At 34.1% G+C, this 12,398-nt stretch overlaps 2 protein-coding genes across 3 annotated transcripts; one reads left to right on the top strand and one right to left on the bottom strand.

The window, feature by feature from the left end:
• Positions 1-38: 38 nt before the first annotated feature.
• On the top strand, positions 39-3,640 carry LOC124184462 (putative neutral sphingomyelinase). Its single transcript, XM_046574165.1, has 7 exons — positions 39-178; positions 258-332; positions 599-772; positions 971-1,154; positions 1,382-1,708; positions 1,787-1,892; positions 2,006-3,640. The coding sequence occupies exons 2-7, from the start codon at positions 280-282 to the stop codon at positions 2,353-2,355; spliced, it is 1,194 nt and encodes a 397-aa protein (XP_046430121.1). The 5' UTR covers positions 39-178; positions 258-279; the 3' UTR covers positions 2,356-3,640.
• Positions 2,544-12,364, bottom strand: LOC124184457 (rho GTPase-activating protein Graf-like). 2 transcript variants are annotated; one of them, XM_046574157.1, is made up of 20 exons: positions 11,678-12,364; positions 10,933-11,090; positions 8,943-9,014; positions 8,769-8,870; positions 8,538-8,648; positions 8,330-8,434; positions 7,773-7,844; positions 7,603-7,669; positions 7,420-7,517; positions 7,226-7,320; positions 6,997-7,078; positions 6,793-6,895; positions 6,480-6,701; positions 6,106-6,211; positions 5,692-6,019; positions 5,416-5,599; positions 5,154-5,310; positions 5,014-5,070; positions 4,805-4,884; positions 2,544-4,719 (listed from the first exon to the last, which is right to left on the bottom strand). In XM_046574157.1, the coding sequence occupies exons 1-20, from the start codon at positions 11,835-11,837 to the stop codon at positions 4,628-4,630; spliced, it is 2,451 nt and encodes an 816-aa protein (XP_046430113.1). In that variant the 5' UTR covers positions 11,838-12,364; the 3' UTR covers positions 2,544-4,627. The 2 variants fall into 2 exon arrangements, with proteins under 2 accessions (XP_046430113.1, XP_046430114.1); XM_046574158.1 differs by lacking the exons at positions 10,933-11,090; positions 11,678-12,364 and adding an exon at positions 10,554-10,565.
• Between the last annotated feature and the right edge of the window lie 34 nt (positions 12,365-12,398).

The following is a 12,398-nucleotide window of genomic DNA, read 5'->3' as shown; positions in this document are numbered from 1 at the left end:
AAATTAGCTCTAAGTGCTGTCAACAATTATTTGTCTCTTTTGCGCTGCTGATTTCTTGGATGGCTCTGCCTCTATCCTAGGGAATTTTTAGTGCTGCCAGCAATGCACCCACGGCTGCTCAATCACGATCACGTGTCGATACATTGAAAAACGGGGCCAAATTTACAAGAGTTGCGAGGTGTGAGAACCTAGAATTTGACATATGCGTCCCTTTAATTTATCATTTACATATTTATTCATTTAAACTGTTATTTTAGTTCGCCTCTGCATTACTACGCGATGTCAATTACAAATGATGAACAAATTCTAAACTTATTAACTCTTAATTGCTGGTATGTATGTGTTGATAACCGAAGTATAACGTGTATTTCAATTTAGCCAACTATAATAAAACGTATAAGGATAGAAAATAGTTTGTTTCATACATCCATTGTTTAGCTTCAACACTCAAAACCATGTTCTCAATAAAAGAGACAAATGCTTGTTAATGCACAATGTAACAGTTGTCATCTAAAATTGAACATAAACCGTTTGATATACTGTGGATAATACCTTGAATGTTTTTAACTGAAGTTTCAAAATACATTATTTTCTTTAGGGGCATTCCACTTGTATCAAAAAATAGGTTGTATCGAATGGAGGCGATTGCTGAGAAATGTGTGACAGATGATTATGATGTCGTTTGCCTGCAGGAAATTTGGTCAGTTAGTGACTTCAAAATGATGAGAGCCAAAGTTTGCGAGAAACTACCATATTCACATTATTTCTACAGGTACAGAAAAAATCATACATGCTGCATTCGAATAAGTCTACGTTGTTTTATGAATAACACAACTAACAGTAGCACCATGATCGTAATTAATCAAACAGTAAAATATTTTTAAACATTTTCTAAGTATTTTGTAGATCCGCTAGGCAAAACGCTATTAGTAGAAGAAGAACCTCAAGAAAATTATCAATTTTTTCACAGCGGTGTTGTGGGATCGGGCATCTGTATGTTTTCTCGTTTCCCTATCCAAGACGTAATGTTTCATAAATGGCCATTGAACGGATATGTGCATAAAATTCACCATGGTGACTGGTTCGGTGGAAAGGGTGTCGGTCTTTGCAAAATAAAGCTCAAAAATTTTATTATCAATGTTTATGTGGCGCATGTAAGTGGAATATTGCATGTATCTTCAATCAGATCTATCTATCCTTGTTACTAGAATTTTCTGACCTTGACCTACACATTTGTCCGTATGCACGAGTCCCTACTTGTTCGGTATTACTCAGATAGTGAATCTGAATAATTGACTCTTAGATTTGTAATATCACTTTTACCCTTAAAGAACTTTACAAGAAACAAAAATTTCTGCGCTTACTCACATATTTATTCCAGCTACATGCTGAATACAACAGGGATAATGATGAGTACAAGGCTCACAGAGTGCTGCAGGCATTTGATACTGCACAGTTTATTAGGATGACTATGGAAGGATCAGATGCAGTAGTTCTTGGAGGAGATTTGAATACGGAGCCAAAAGATATAGCTTATCGCATCATACGCGGTGTCGCTGGCCTTGAAGATGCCTGCTCAATTAGTAATAGTAAGTTAGGGACCAATGAGTGTGCCAACAACAGTTACACACCTAAAAAACTAGCTAAGAAAGAACCAGATGGAAAACGCATTGATCATATCCTATATCTCGGCTCAAAGAACTCTAAGGTACACAATTGAATGTTATCTTTAACATTGTCTATGATCATCAATGACAATTACCTTTGTTTACTTCTTTACCCACAGATTGAAGTAGCTAACTATAAACATCCTTTTCCTAAAAGAGTTCCAAACAAAGATTTTAGTTATTCAGACCACGAAGCAATCATGGCAAGCTTCAAGTTAAGAAAAGGTAGAATTTTACCGTATTATCTCGAAAATTAGATGCCTCTTTGCATTTGATACTTACATACAGTTACTGTCTTCCTAAAATTGAGAATAATTGCTAAGAATTTTTCGTTGCAGGAGAATTTGACAAAATTGTGGGGCCTGATGTGAAGGAATCATTAAAAGAGGCTCTTGCTATCTGCCAGCTCGCTCTGAAATCAATAAAGCGTGAACGTATCTGGTACTTGATAGCAAGTTGTATATTAGTTGTACCATTAATTTGGTCAATGGGACTTGAGTACAAAACACCGTACATCGGAATAAGCATCGGTATTAATGTAGGTCGCCTTTTCTTGACAGCAGTATTGTGTTATATAATTTTTATGAGCACATTATGGAACAGTGTAGAAAAAAATGCTCTAAAAGCTGGATATCGGGCAATGGAGCTTCACTTGAACCAATTGAATAACCAGCTAAGTTCAACATGACACACTTTGCAAGTTTACGTATATCAAACATGCATGTAATTGTACTATATTGCAAGCATCTTGATACCACAAATATCTATTGGTCTATACTGAACATTTAATACTACCTAAAGCTTTAGAATATTTTTCATTATCTGCTAAGATATAGACATCGTAGGGAAATTTTAATAATATTTTTTGGGAGTAGGTACTCCCGACTATAAACAGTGATCGAGGGCATCTAAATTTTGTAAGTATTATGGTTCAAGCTCGAGTTTTCATTTTCAGTAATTCTAGAGATCCTGTTCCACAGAGCGCATAACTAGCCATTAATTTGATCTGTAATTGTCAAATGTAACAAACAGAGTATACATTTACGAAACGAAAAATTACGCTCACGAGAGAAGCTGTCAAAAGCACTGTGATATTTTAAGTCGATAATTCGATGAATCATATTTTGCAAGAAAATCACGAAAAATTTTACTGTAAAAAGCAGTTTATAATGCACTTCTAGAATGCTTAATTGGAAAAATAGATATAAATTTGATACAATACGTGGCTTGGTTAATATTGATCTCAACATGGCTTAGTTCTTGCAAGAAAAATCTCATGATAAAATACTTGGCCTCATTAACTGCTGTTCAAATACTTTGTTTATTATCACTTTAGTCTATCACAATTATCATGTATGAAAGTTTCCACTACAAGTTACATGCTACTTATTATTTTTAATATATGTACTACTCAAGACGTTCTCTTATAATAGGGATTTTTGTTTATTATTGATTATTTTCATACAGAGTATTGAACTGTGGCCCAATAGAACATTTGATGCTCAAATAGACAATAAAATGAATGTAACATGTTTTTCGGTAGGAAATATCGTTAAAGGGCAAGTGGCTGAATACTTGATGTATTTAGAGAAATTACCCATTTATAAATGCAAGGGATAGTTGTAAGCTATTCCAGCAAATGTTGCATATTCATTTTGTATTTACAATTGCTGTCCCGGTGATATGTTTAATAAACGAAATGGACTACATTAGTAACATTGTTAACAATTCACCTATTCCGCACTTTTGCATCCTACTTTAATTAATGATTAATTAGTATAGAAATAGTAAGTAATGTATACAAGCTAATGTTATACTGTAGTACTTCAACATTAAACCTACCACAAGCAGTCAAATGACCGTTATTAAGGTTTCGTGTAAATTACCTATGTACAACGTTATTATATCGCAATTTAACTTACGAGTTCTCTTCAATTACACTTGCAATGAAATACAATGCGATTTTCAATACATACTCACATCTCTTTGTAACCTGTCCCATTTGCTACGGCTGTTGATTTAACCAGTCACGGTAGGAATAGGTTAATACGTAAATTGTCGATAGGTTTAATGTTAATATTAAAATTTATGGTAATTTACTAATATTTGAAGTTGAATAATGAGGCCATTGGTCAATTCTTCAAGCTACTAATGCCTTTTATCAGTGATAAAAAGAAAAACTAGTGTCATTTTAGATTCACCGATAATGTTTACTTTTTGGAGGCTCGTATTTTCCAATTCAATAATTGGGAATCATTCATTTAATCAGTAATCAAAACTCCTGGCTTTTAGTGACAGCAAAGTACTGTCAAAAATAAATTTTATTACCTGTACCTTAACACTACAATACTAGAACGGCTTATTGCAAGCATAAATCGCATACTATAAAATATTGAGCCTGAACGCATTCTAAGAATAAATATATAAATAGGCGAAAAGTTTAAAAGAACCAAGAATATGGCACAGCTTACACTAATCGCTTTATAATAGCAGTGAATAAAAATTTATATTTAAAATTTCCATAGCACTACGTGTATAAGACGTTATATATAGGTAGTGTATCTTTACCTTATATTTACAAGTAATATTGCCTCAGGGGCTTCGAGGTATTGCCAACAATGAATTTTTTCTAAATATGAATAAATATGACATATATTAACCGTATAATACATATTGTAATTCATTTGTGAATTATGTACAAAGTAAACATTTTTGAGCGAGACAACTCTTATTAACTAAAATACATACATAATTGACTGCCCATATGGTTCTCAAACTTCGTTTCAGCTTTGAACTTCATTTGCGTGTGAATTTTCACCTGTAGTTTATTTCTCGGAAATAAATATTTAGGAAGTATATGTATGGCGTTTCAGGAATGTGCAAGTAGGAATGTATTTAGAAATATTGGTATACTTTACGATTTTTCAGTAACTATTAGGCACTCTTTGGTTCAAAAATCTTCAAGGTAACTGCTCCACATAATTCCTGGGCACCAACCCTGTCTTTCCATTCAATGTTCCCTCCAACCATCCAGGTTCCAATGAATTTTTCACTGTAAAATCAGAAATCCCAACTTTATTTGAGTTTTTGAACTTAGATGTCAACTGTTTTTGGGGATCCCAAAACCTTTGACTCACCATTCGTGATTATTTGATTCGGCTCAAATGACAATTCTCCATCATTTTCCGCCATGCAAGCATACAACGTTCTCACCCTCCTGTAGAATTGCATAGTGAATCATATATTTATTTAAATAATAAATCAGAGTATGAGCATAATGTGGTAATCAAGTCACATCACAGATCAAAATAAGTAATTCTTGGCGGTTAAACAGACAAAAACATACCAAATACCACCCATTTGTCCCGGACTTGAACGACCACTTCCAGCAGATGCGTTCACCCTTCAGAAAAAAAATTAAGGCAAAATATGAATTAAAATAGATAACTCGTCCTGCTGATAGCAAAAATTGATTATTGTAATTACAGAGGTAGCGGCGGGTTTCCTCGCTGCTGATAACTCGTAGTATAATGTACTCCCATCATTGATCCTCGTTTTTGTTTCACTGGCAAATCAGAGGGAAATGGATTTGGATCTGAGGCTACCGACTCGTTTGAACTACTCGTGTTTCCACTTCCTGTAACTATACAAATGCATGTTAACTGCAAGCATCGCCAAGACCTTCTTGCCTAATGAATTTCCAATATCAGAATATAGCAAATGGGTCTAGTCCATTGAAAATTATTACCCTTATCTGTTGAATGGTAAATGAAATTTGCATTGCTCAATTTCATACGTCCTGTTCTACTTTCTGGATACGACATTCGCTGAGTACTTTGATCGATTTCTTCATAGTCTCCATTTTTTCTATCATCTATGGAGGATCCAGAAGCCACAGACATAGGTCCATCATAATACGATCTTGTGATCAGCTGCAGAGCATAATGAGATAATAAGACAATATTTTCCTCAGTTCAAGTACCATGTTACACGATACTGGGTGGATGAGAAATTATTTTCATACATGAGCATGCGTTGTTGGTACAGCTATGTGCGGAGAGTATCTTGATAATATCGTAGTGCCATTTCCTGTAGAGTTGTGACTTTCTTTAACATCAGGCTGCATTGGGTTCAGAGTTTGTGACTGAATTAACTGCCCAGGAGGATTCTCTTTTGGAGGACCGCTACCTATTCTCTGACAGTTCTCAATTAGTATTTCGACCACTATATTGTGAAATTTTATATCCATTATTGATGCAACCGTTTCTTCTTCTGGTCTGAGCAAAGTGGGTCCAAAACAGACAGCCAAATTTCCAGTCGTCATCAAGTTCTTATCGCTTTTTTTAGCCACACTGTAATGCAAAAGTTTCACATCTCTCTTACATGTACTTCGATATACGATTACCTTGATACGAAAATTTATGAAAGCTCTGCTTACCTACTCAGATGATTTATCAGAAGAAGAAGCATGTTGAAGTTTGCTTTTGGCAACTTGTATACGAGTGTATGAACATCGTTAATCCGTGTTTCCTTGTTTTCTTGTTCTGAAAACAGTCATCAGGTATACAATTAGTTGGTTATAAAATTCTGTCAGATTCCTGCGTTTACGTTGGTTATTAAAAAACATGACAAATGTTGGTAGGGATCAATTAGAATTCACGGAAATGTCAACATGTATCATAAAACAATGCTGAGTTCAAGTAATCGTGAAGAGTGAGATGCCATTACTGCTGGAAGAATGATAGAAGTAGTCACTGCTTGCCAAAGGTTCTTGCTCATAAAAATGGCAACATAAAAAATACCTATACGCACTCGCAGCTGCTATGAAGCTGTGGTAATATCGGAATGTCATCAGTGGTTCAGACAATGTTCGTAAGTAGGTTTTCAAGGCGCTTGTAATCGTTTTGCTTTCCCATTCAAAACGATCATCTAAATTGAATTTTTCCAATTTCCTTCTATCAAGGCCCATTGCCAGAAGTTTATTTACTTTCGAAGATACTCCTACAACTCTGTAGAGCCCCTGCTCGTTTAGTCCTGAAGAAAGGATGAAGCAGTTTCTAAATCAGAACTATTCACATTCGAAGCACATTTACTATATAAATTAATCGAGAGATTGCTATCTTACCTCTGTCCTCTAAGGCTGCTATGCATTTTGATACAAATGCAAAGCCAGTCTCATCAAGACCTGTTTCCTCCACCATTACAGATGGGCCTTGCAGGGCGTATGTCTGTACACATAAAAAATGATGGTAACCAACATCCATTTGAAAGTACAAATAAATTACTTTATGGTAGATAATGATTGCTTGAAGGAAAATGTATTACTTACAGGCTCTTTACCATCCATCGCATCCATCCACAGCTTTCTATCAGATTCAGAAAGAGCTTGGAATGTATATATTACTCCTGGTCTAAAAAGTAATTAAAAACAGGCACTCAACGGTTTGTCATATTTTTAAGGCTGGGTTCAACGAATGTAAACAAAGAATGCATTTTAATGAGGCAAAACTCGTTATAGTTATGCATTATTCAGAGTTCTATACAAATTCAAAACTTACTTATCGACAGCAGTGATGTCGAAGCAAAATCGTTTTTCTATAGAATCGGACATACGCCGTACACAGGTTGCAAGGGTGAATTTTTCTCTACTGCTCTGTTAGAAAAATATTTTGATGAAGCATAACAGAGTGTACAAAATAAATCCAGAAGATTTTTCGAATATTTGACACTGTAACGTCGCAGTAATACTTACAAATTTTCCAGTAAGTTGGTTGTAAGGTATCATAGTGAATTCTTTCTTGTCTTTCTGATATGTACAGTATTGTTTTGTCCATGTTGTACCAAAGGCCTCTGTAATGAAACGAACACGAGTTAGTTTTTCTGTTTTCTGTACAAATTAGTAGAAATATATTTTCCATGAAACTGTATTACCCACTTTTTTCCATCAAAAATAAATAGCCTTCACGCGAATTTAATTTGCAGAGGGCTGCTTCGGCAGAAGACTGAAAATTTAAAATAAAACAATTGTCAGAGAGGATTACAAAAGCTACAAAGACTATACTGTGGAGTAAAAAATTAATACATACTGAATTATTTTTACTTTACCTTTTTCATCTCCTTCATTTTATTCATGAGTGACTCAGTTTTATCCCTGGTGGCGAGGAAATTCTCCCTTGTCTTATAAAACACACACACACACAAAAATCAGCAATTAATAAGCTAAATATTGCATGCAAGTTGTTATCTTGTTACAACTAAAACCAAAACATCAAAACTGTTATATTTGAATACCTCTAGTTTCAGATTCAACATCATAGACAGTAATGAGCAAAATTGAATTAATTTGCCAGCTCCAGATTGGGACAAAACGGAGAATAAAAATCGAAGCTACATTTAATTACATTATCGTAAAAGTTACTATGTTATTAACAAAAATGGTAAGCCATTACTAAGTTAGAGGTGGTGGTGTGTGTGTGAAGGAGAGGAGATCAAATATTGAAAAATTATTACCATCATTACTGTTTTACAGTGAATAATTACAGTGACTTGATTTACTTTGATTAGTCGCTTACACACTGAATGAAGGAAACTTATAATTTTTTTGCCTTCGAAAGTTCATCAAGAAATATTTGTACTTCAGATAACAAGAAAATTCATTTCACCTTTTGTATTTTCAACTGCAACTCTGTCATGTAAGGTTTAAAGTCCTTTGCCACTTCGTGCCCTTGATGATAGAAAGTTAGCCATCCAAACATGAATCCTAGCAGCTATAAAATCAATGCGACACGTTACATTGCTGTAGCATCAAATGATTGTCAAATGGGGTGCTTCTAAGTTGTTATAAATATTCAAATTTGAACGTGTACTTACTGTTTCAACAAATTCAAATTTCTTGCGTTCTTGAACCTCTTGGAGCAGAAATACATATTCCAAACTGGCTTGACAAAAATGTCTTTCAGCCATATCCAATGTAGCGTCTGCCTGAAATTAACAAGATTTTCATTAAACAAACGTACATGATACATATTTGAACATTGATAATAAAAATTCAACACATATGGTCACATGAGTAAATATATGAGTCTGTCAGAAATTATTTACCTCCTGTAGTACATTATCCTGTTTTTTTGTGGACAAATTTAAATAGCGCTCTTGACTCTGGCAAAATTTAATGGTTTGCTTTTCAAACTTCTTTTTCCCTTCCTGAAAAGCACATTTATTCTAGTAAGTTAAGAGAGTCCTCAGCAGAAAATATTTCATCATTTAATGGGTTACCTTAACGCCACCAATGTGATCCTTTCTAAAGTTTTCCAGTGGCAATATTATTTGATCATACGCACGCTCCAGCTGAAAGGATTGAAACAAATGTCTTACAGATGACAAGTAATTAGAAAAATGACAGATAATTTCATATCGCAACAACTTAGTAATAGCTAAGAAAAAACACGAATGCAGAGTGAACAATTATTGAGACAACACTACACATTAATGGGTATGTGATTATGGTTACAATTGATCTTATTCAATGACATACAGTACAACGCCGATCAACTGGGCTGCTCGGGACCAACGAATCCATGGATAAGTGAAATCATTATATGTTTTATTTGTCGAAGATGTAAATATTAGATTGAATTACTGCCAGCTTGTTGTTCGAAAGAATTCAGTACAACCGTACCCTGTTGCTCATGAGAAGCACGAAGGCACTCGAGAGGATGACGTTTAAACCACACCCCGATTAATCGGGGTTCTACTGTACGTATAACAGGCATGTAATTACATATGCAATGATCCATGATATGCGAATAAATCAATGCTCGTCAATTATTTTACATTCAAATAGACCAGCCATGTCAAACGTACATCTATTTTTTCTTTATTTTCTTGAATTTGGAAACTGATTACTTCAATACGTCAGATATTGATGTATGATATTGTTTGATATGAGGATATTGCTGACTTACTTTACCAAATCAGTTTCATTTCCAAACCATATATAATTGATGAAAGATGCTGCAGAAAGTCTTTTTTATGTATATATATCGTTATAAACTAATGTCAAAGTATTTGCCAACACTGGATGTATCTTTGTTTTTAACATTGTTGAATGAGTGTTGTAATGAAAAAAGGTTTGCAATGATTAATTAACAGTGATTCAAAAGACACGCTTAACAAATATAAACGCATTGCTGTACAAAGCTGTACAATGTTGAATAAATTATTAATACTAGCATAAGAATGAAAAAGTGGTTCTGCGCTATCTCCGTCAACAACTCGACTATTTTGTATTTTTTATGCGCACTAGTGCTTATAAAAACTACACATTATTCTCGTTTTTGACTGGAGGTAATACAGAAAATAGGATTTGTGGCATGTGCTTGTATAGGTATATATATTCGCACTTTACACTCGTCAAGGAATTCCCAATTTATGCGCATTTGCAATAAAAATAACTATTAATGTAACTTTATGTACAGAGCCTTAATAAGTATCATTGGTTATACTCTATCACACCGTTTCTACAGGAATATTAGTAAACCGGCTACATTTGATGGTTAGTTAAATAATACACGATAGTTATGTAATTAGATAAGACGTATTTATGAAGAGAAATGAATTTTGCGCTGACAGCAAAGTTAATACTTCGAAATGAAAGGATGTCGCACATTTTGATAACTTTGTTATAAAAAGTATGTTCCTTTGAATATAATATTGCATATTTTAATTGTCACTGTTGTTCAAATCAAAATATATATACGTAAATGATATTACTAATTTTGGTCTATAAACTATAAACTGTGAATGAAATGAGTCAACTATAGAATAGCTATGAATATTGAGTAAATGTATATTAAAAACGTTCATGCAAAGTAATATAATACTTGCGTGTCTTAATTTGTCCACTAGGTATAAAAACAAAAGACTTGGTTAGAAAGTTAATTGATTTATAATTTGAATAACACATTAACATGTTTAGCTCATACTTTGAGTATAAGGTCAAACTTTTATTGAATTAACAATTAATAGCATTTTTCACTGGCTGTACTTGGTATACAGTGAGTGCAATTTTTGCAGTATTCAACCAATAGCAGAAGCAGAATCCTAGGAAAATCGCACAGCGTGTAGCCAGTGAAAACTTCTATAATTGTATGTAAATTATACTAAATTTCATAAAATATTTTTGATCAACTCAATTTAAGTAAAACATAGATCAAAATATGCAAACGTTTTAGGATAAATTTTTTCAACATTAACTGGGTCATACCATGCGATCACGCTCGTCCTCAATCGATGCGATAAGTCTACCAAATTCTTTCAAACTCTGTGATATGTGTGTTTCGTCCTCGGTTTGTGTTTCGCCAATACATTCAAAACTGAAGTTCTGAAGTGTTTTCGAGAATGTTCTTTGAGCTCGTGATAAATCTGCAAATCAAGATCACGGTAATAAACCTCATTAGCTAATCATGCATCGAAAAATTAGTATTACGTAATTTATTAGCTGTGACTGAAGACTCGATTCAATTTTCTATCGCTTTAAATGAAATTGGTATAACTTCTTTAAATAAGATTTGGTAGCTAATGCCTTAGGTGATGTACCAATTTAAAAAATTCAAGAATTATCGAAGAGCTAGCAAGTTGCCTCAGTATGAGCCTGACTGAATTTTCTTTCAACAAATAAGTTTATGTTGCGTCAAGGATACAAGCTCTATTCAAATGATATTGAAAATCGTTTTTTTACTTCTGTTTAGAATCAGAGAGTAATATATATATGTCAATTTATATAATTCTTGGAATAGATTCCTCTTTCTTTACACAAGACTTGTTTAACATATAGCAGAAAAATTCAACCAGTTATGTTTTAAGTGGATTTTCGCCCTTTTAAGGCCCTGAAGTTTGTAGGACTGCTGCATTGTCCTAATGTTCAGACGGCAATAAGGATAGTAAAATGCAGCGATAAAATTTTTTTGTCAAACCTACTTTATGGAGTCGTAAATGTGAAAAAAACTTACTTCTGGCAGCTATAAGCAAATCCTTGACCTCCTTTATCAAGCGTTTTATCTGTTGACTGGTTTTGTCTAATTCGCGTTCATGGGAATGAAGATTATCACGAAAATAGGGACTGTCCGTCAAACAGTCGGTAAATTCCAGCGGTTCCAGACCAACACCCATTATTATTAATTATCTTTCAAAGGATCGTATAATCATTCACAACTGAGTTAAATCAACTGCAAGCACAAATCTTGTAACGCTAAAATACGTAGGTGCGTTACCACAGAGAACGCGAAAGCTTTGCGGCACAGTTCAACTGCATTTATAATTTTCTTCGACAATTAATCCACAATCTGGAAGATGTCAATCAAGATTGCCAATGGAAGTATCAACACAGCCAATGGCTTAATTGTCCCAGTTATCACTAATCACGGAACAAAAATACGTCGTCTCCACTCCACCACGGCTCCACCGCTTTCCGTTGAAAATTATTGAAAAAAAAAGTTCAGAGATGAGACACTCGAAAGCATAGTTCATGAATAGAATAACAATATAGCAAACGTCAATTTAGATTTTAATGATCAATTTTAGGAACGCGTCCTCGGGAATAATCATGAGATAACCGATGACGACAGATGTCCAAGCTTTACCACGGTTCAACAATATATACATGTGTATCCTCTTCCTCTTTGTAAAGGATGGAGCTGATTGTAAAATTGGCTGACGGCCATTGACCAATGA

Source organism: Neodiprion fabricii, chromosome 6 (assembly GCF_021155785.1).
Source record: "Neodiprion fabricii isolate iyNeoFabr1 chromosome 6, iyNeoFabr1.1, whole genome shotgun sequence".
Lineage (NCBI taxonomy): Eukaryota > Metazoa > Arthropoda > Insecta > Hymenoptera > Diprionidae > Neodiprion > Neodiprion fabricii.
This window is presented reverse-complemented; position numbering and strand designations above follow the sequence as displayed.

Excerpts from the sequence above, each read along its gene's own strand:
- LOC124184462 (XM_046574165.1), top strand. The coding sequence starts at position 280 with ATGTCAATTACAAATGATGAACAAATTCTAAACTTATTAACTCTTAAT. Across the intron at positions 1,155-1,381 it reads TCAATGTTTATGTGGCGCAT|CTACATGCTGAATACAACAG; the intron begins GTAAGTGGAATA and ends TATTTATTCCAG. Across the intron at positions 1,709-1,786 it reads TCGGCTCAAAGAACTCTAAG|ATTGAAGTAGCTAACTATAA; the intron begins GTACACAATTGA and ends CTTTACCCACAG.
- LOC124184457 (XM_046574157.1), bottom strand. The coding sequence starts at position 11,837 with ATGGGTGTTGGTCTGGAACCGCTGGAATTTACCGACTGTTTGACGGAC. Across the intron at positions 9,015-10,932 it reads AGGACGAGCGTGATCGCATG|CTGGAGCGTGCGTATGATCA; the intron begins GTATGACCCAGT and ends CAATCCTTTCAG. Across the intron at positions 4,885-5,013 it reads GGACAAATGGGTGGTATTTG|GAGGGTGAGAACGTTGTATG; the intron begins GTATGTTTTTGT and ends GCAATTCTACAG.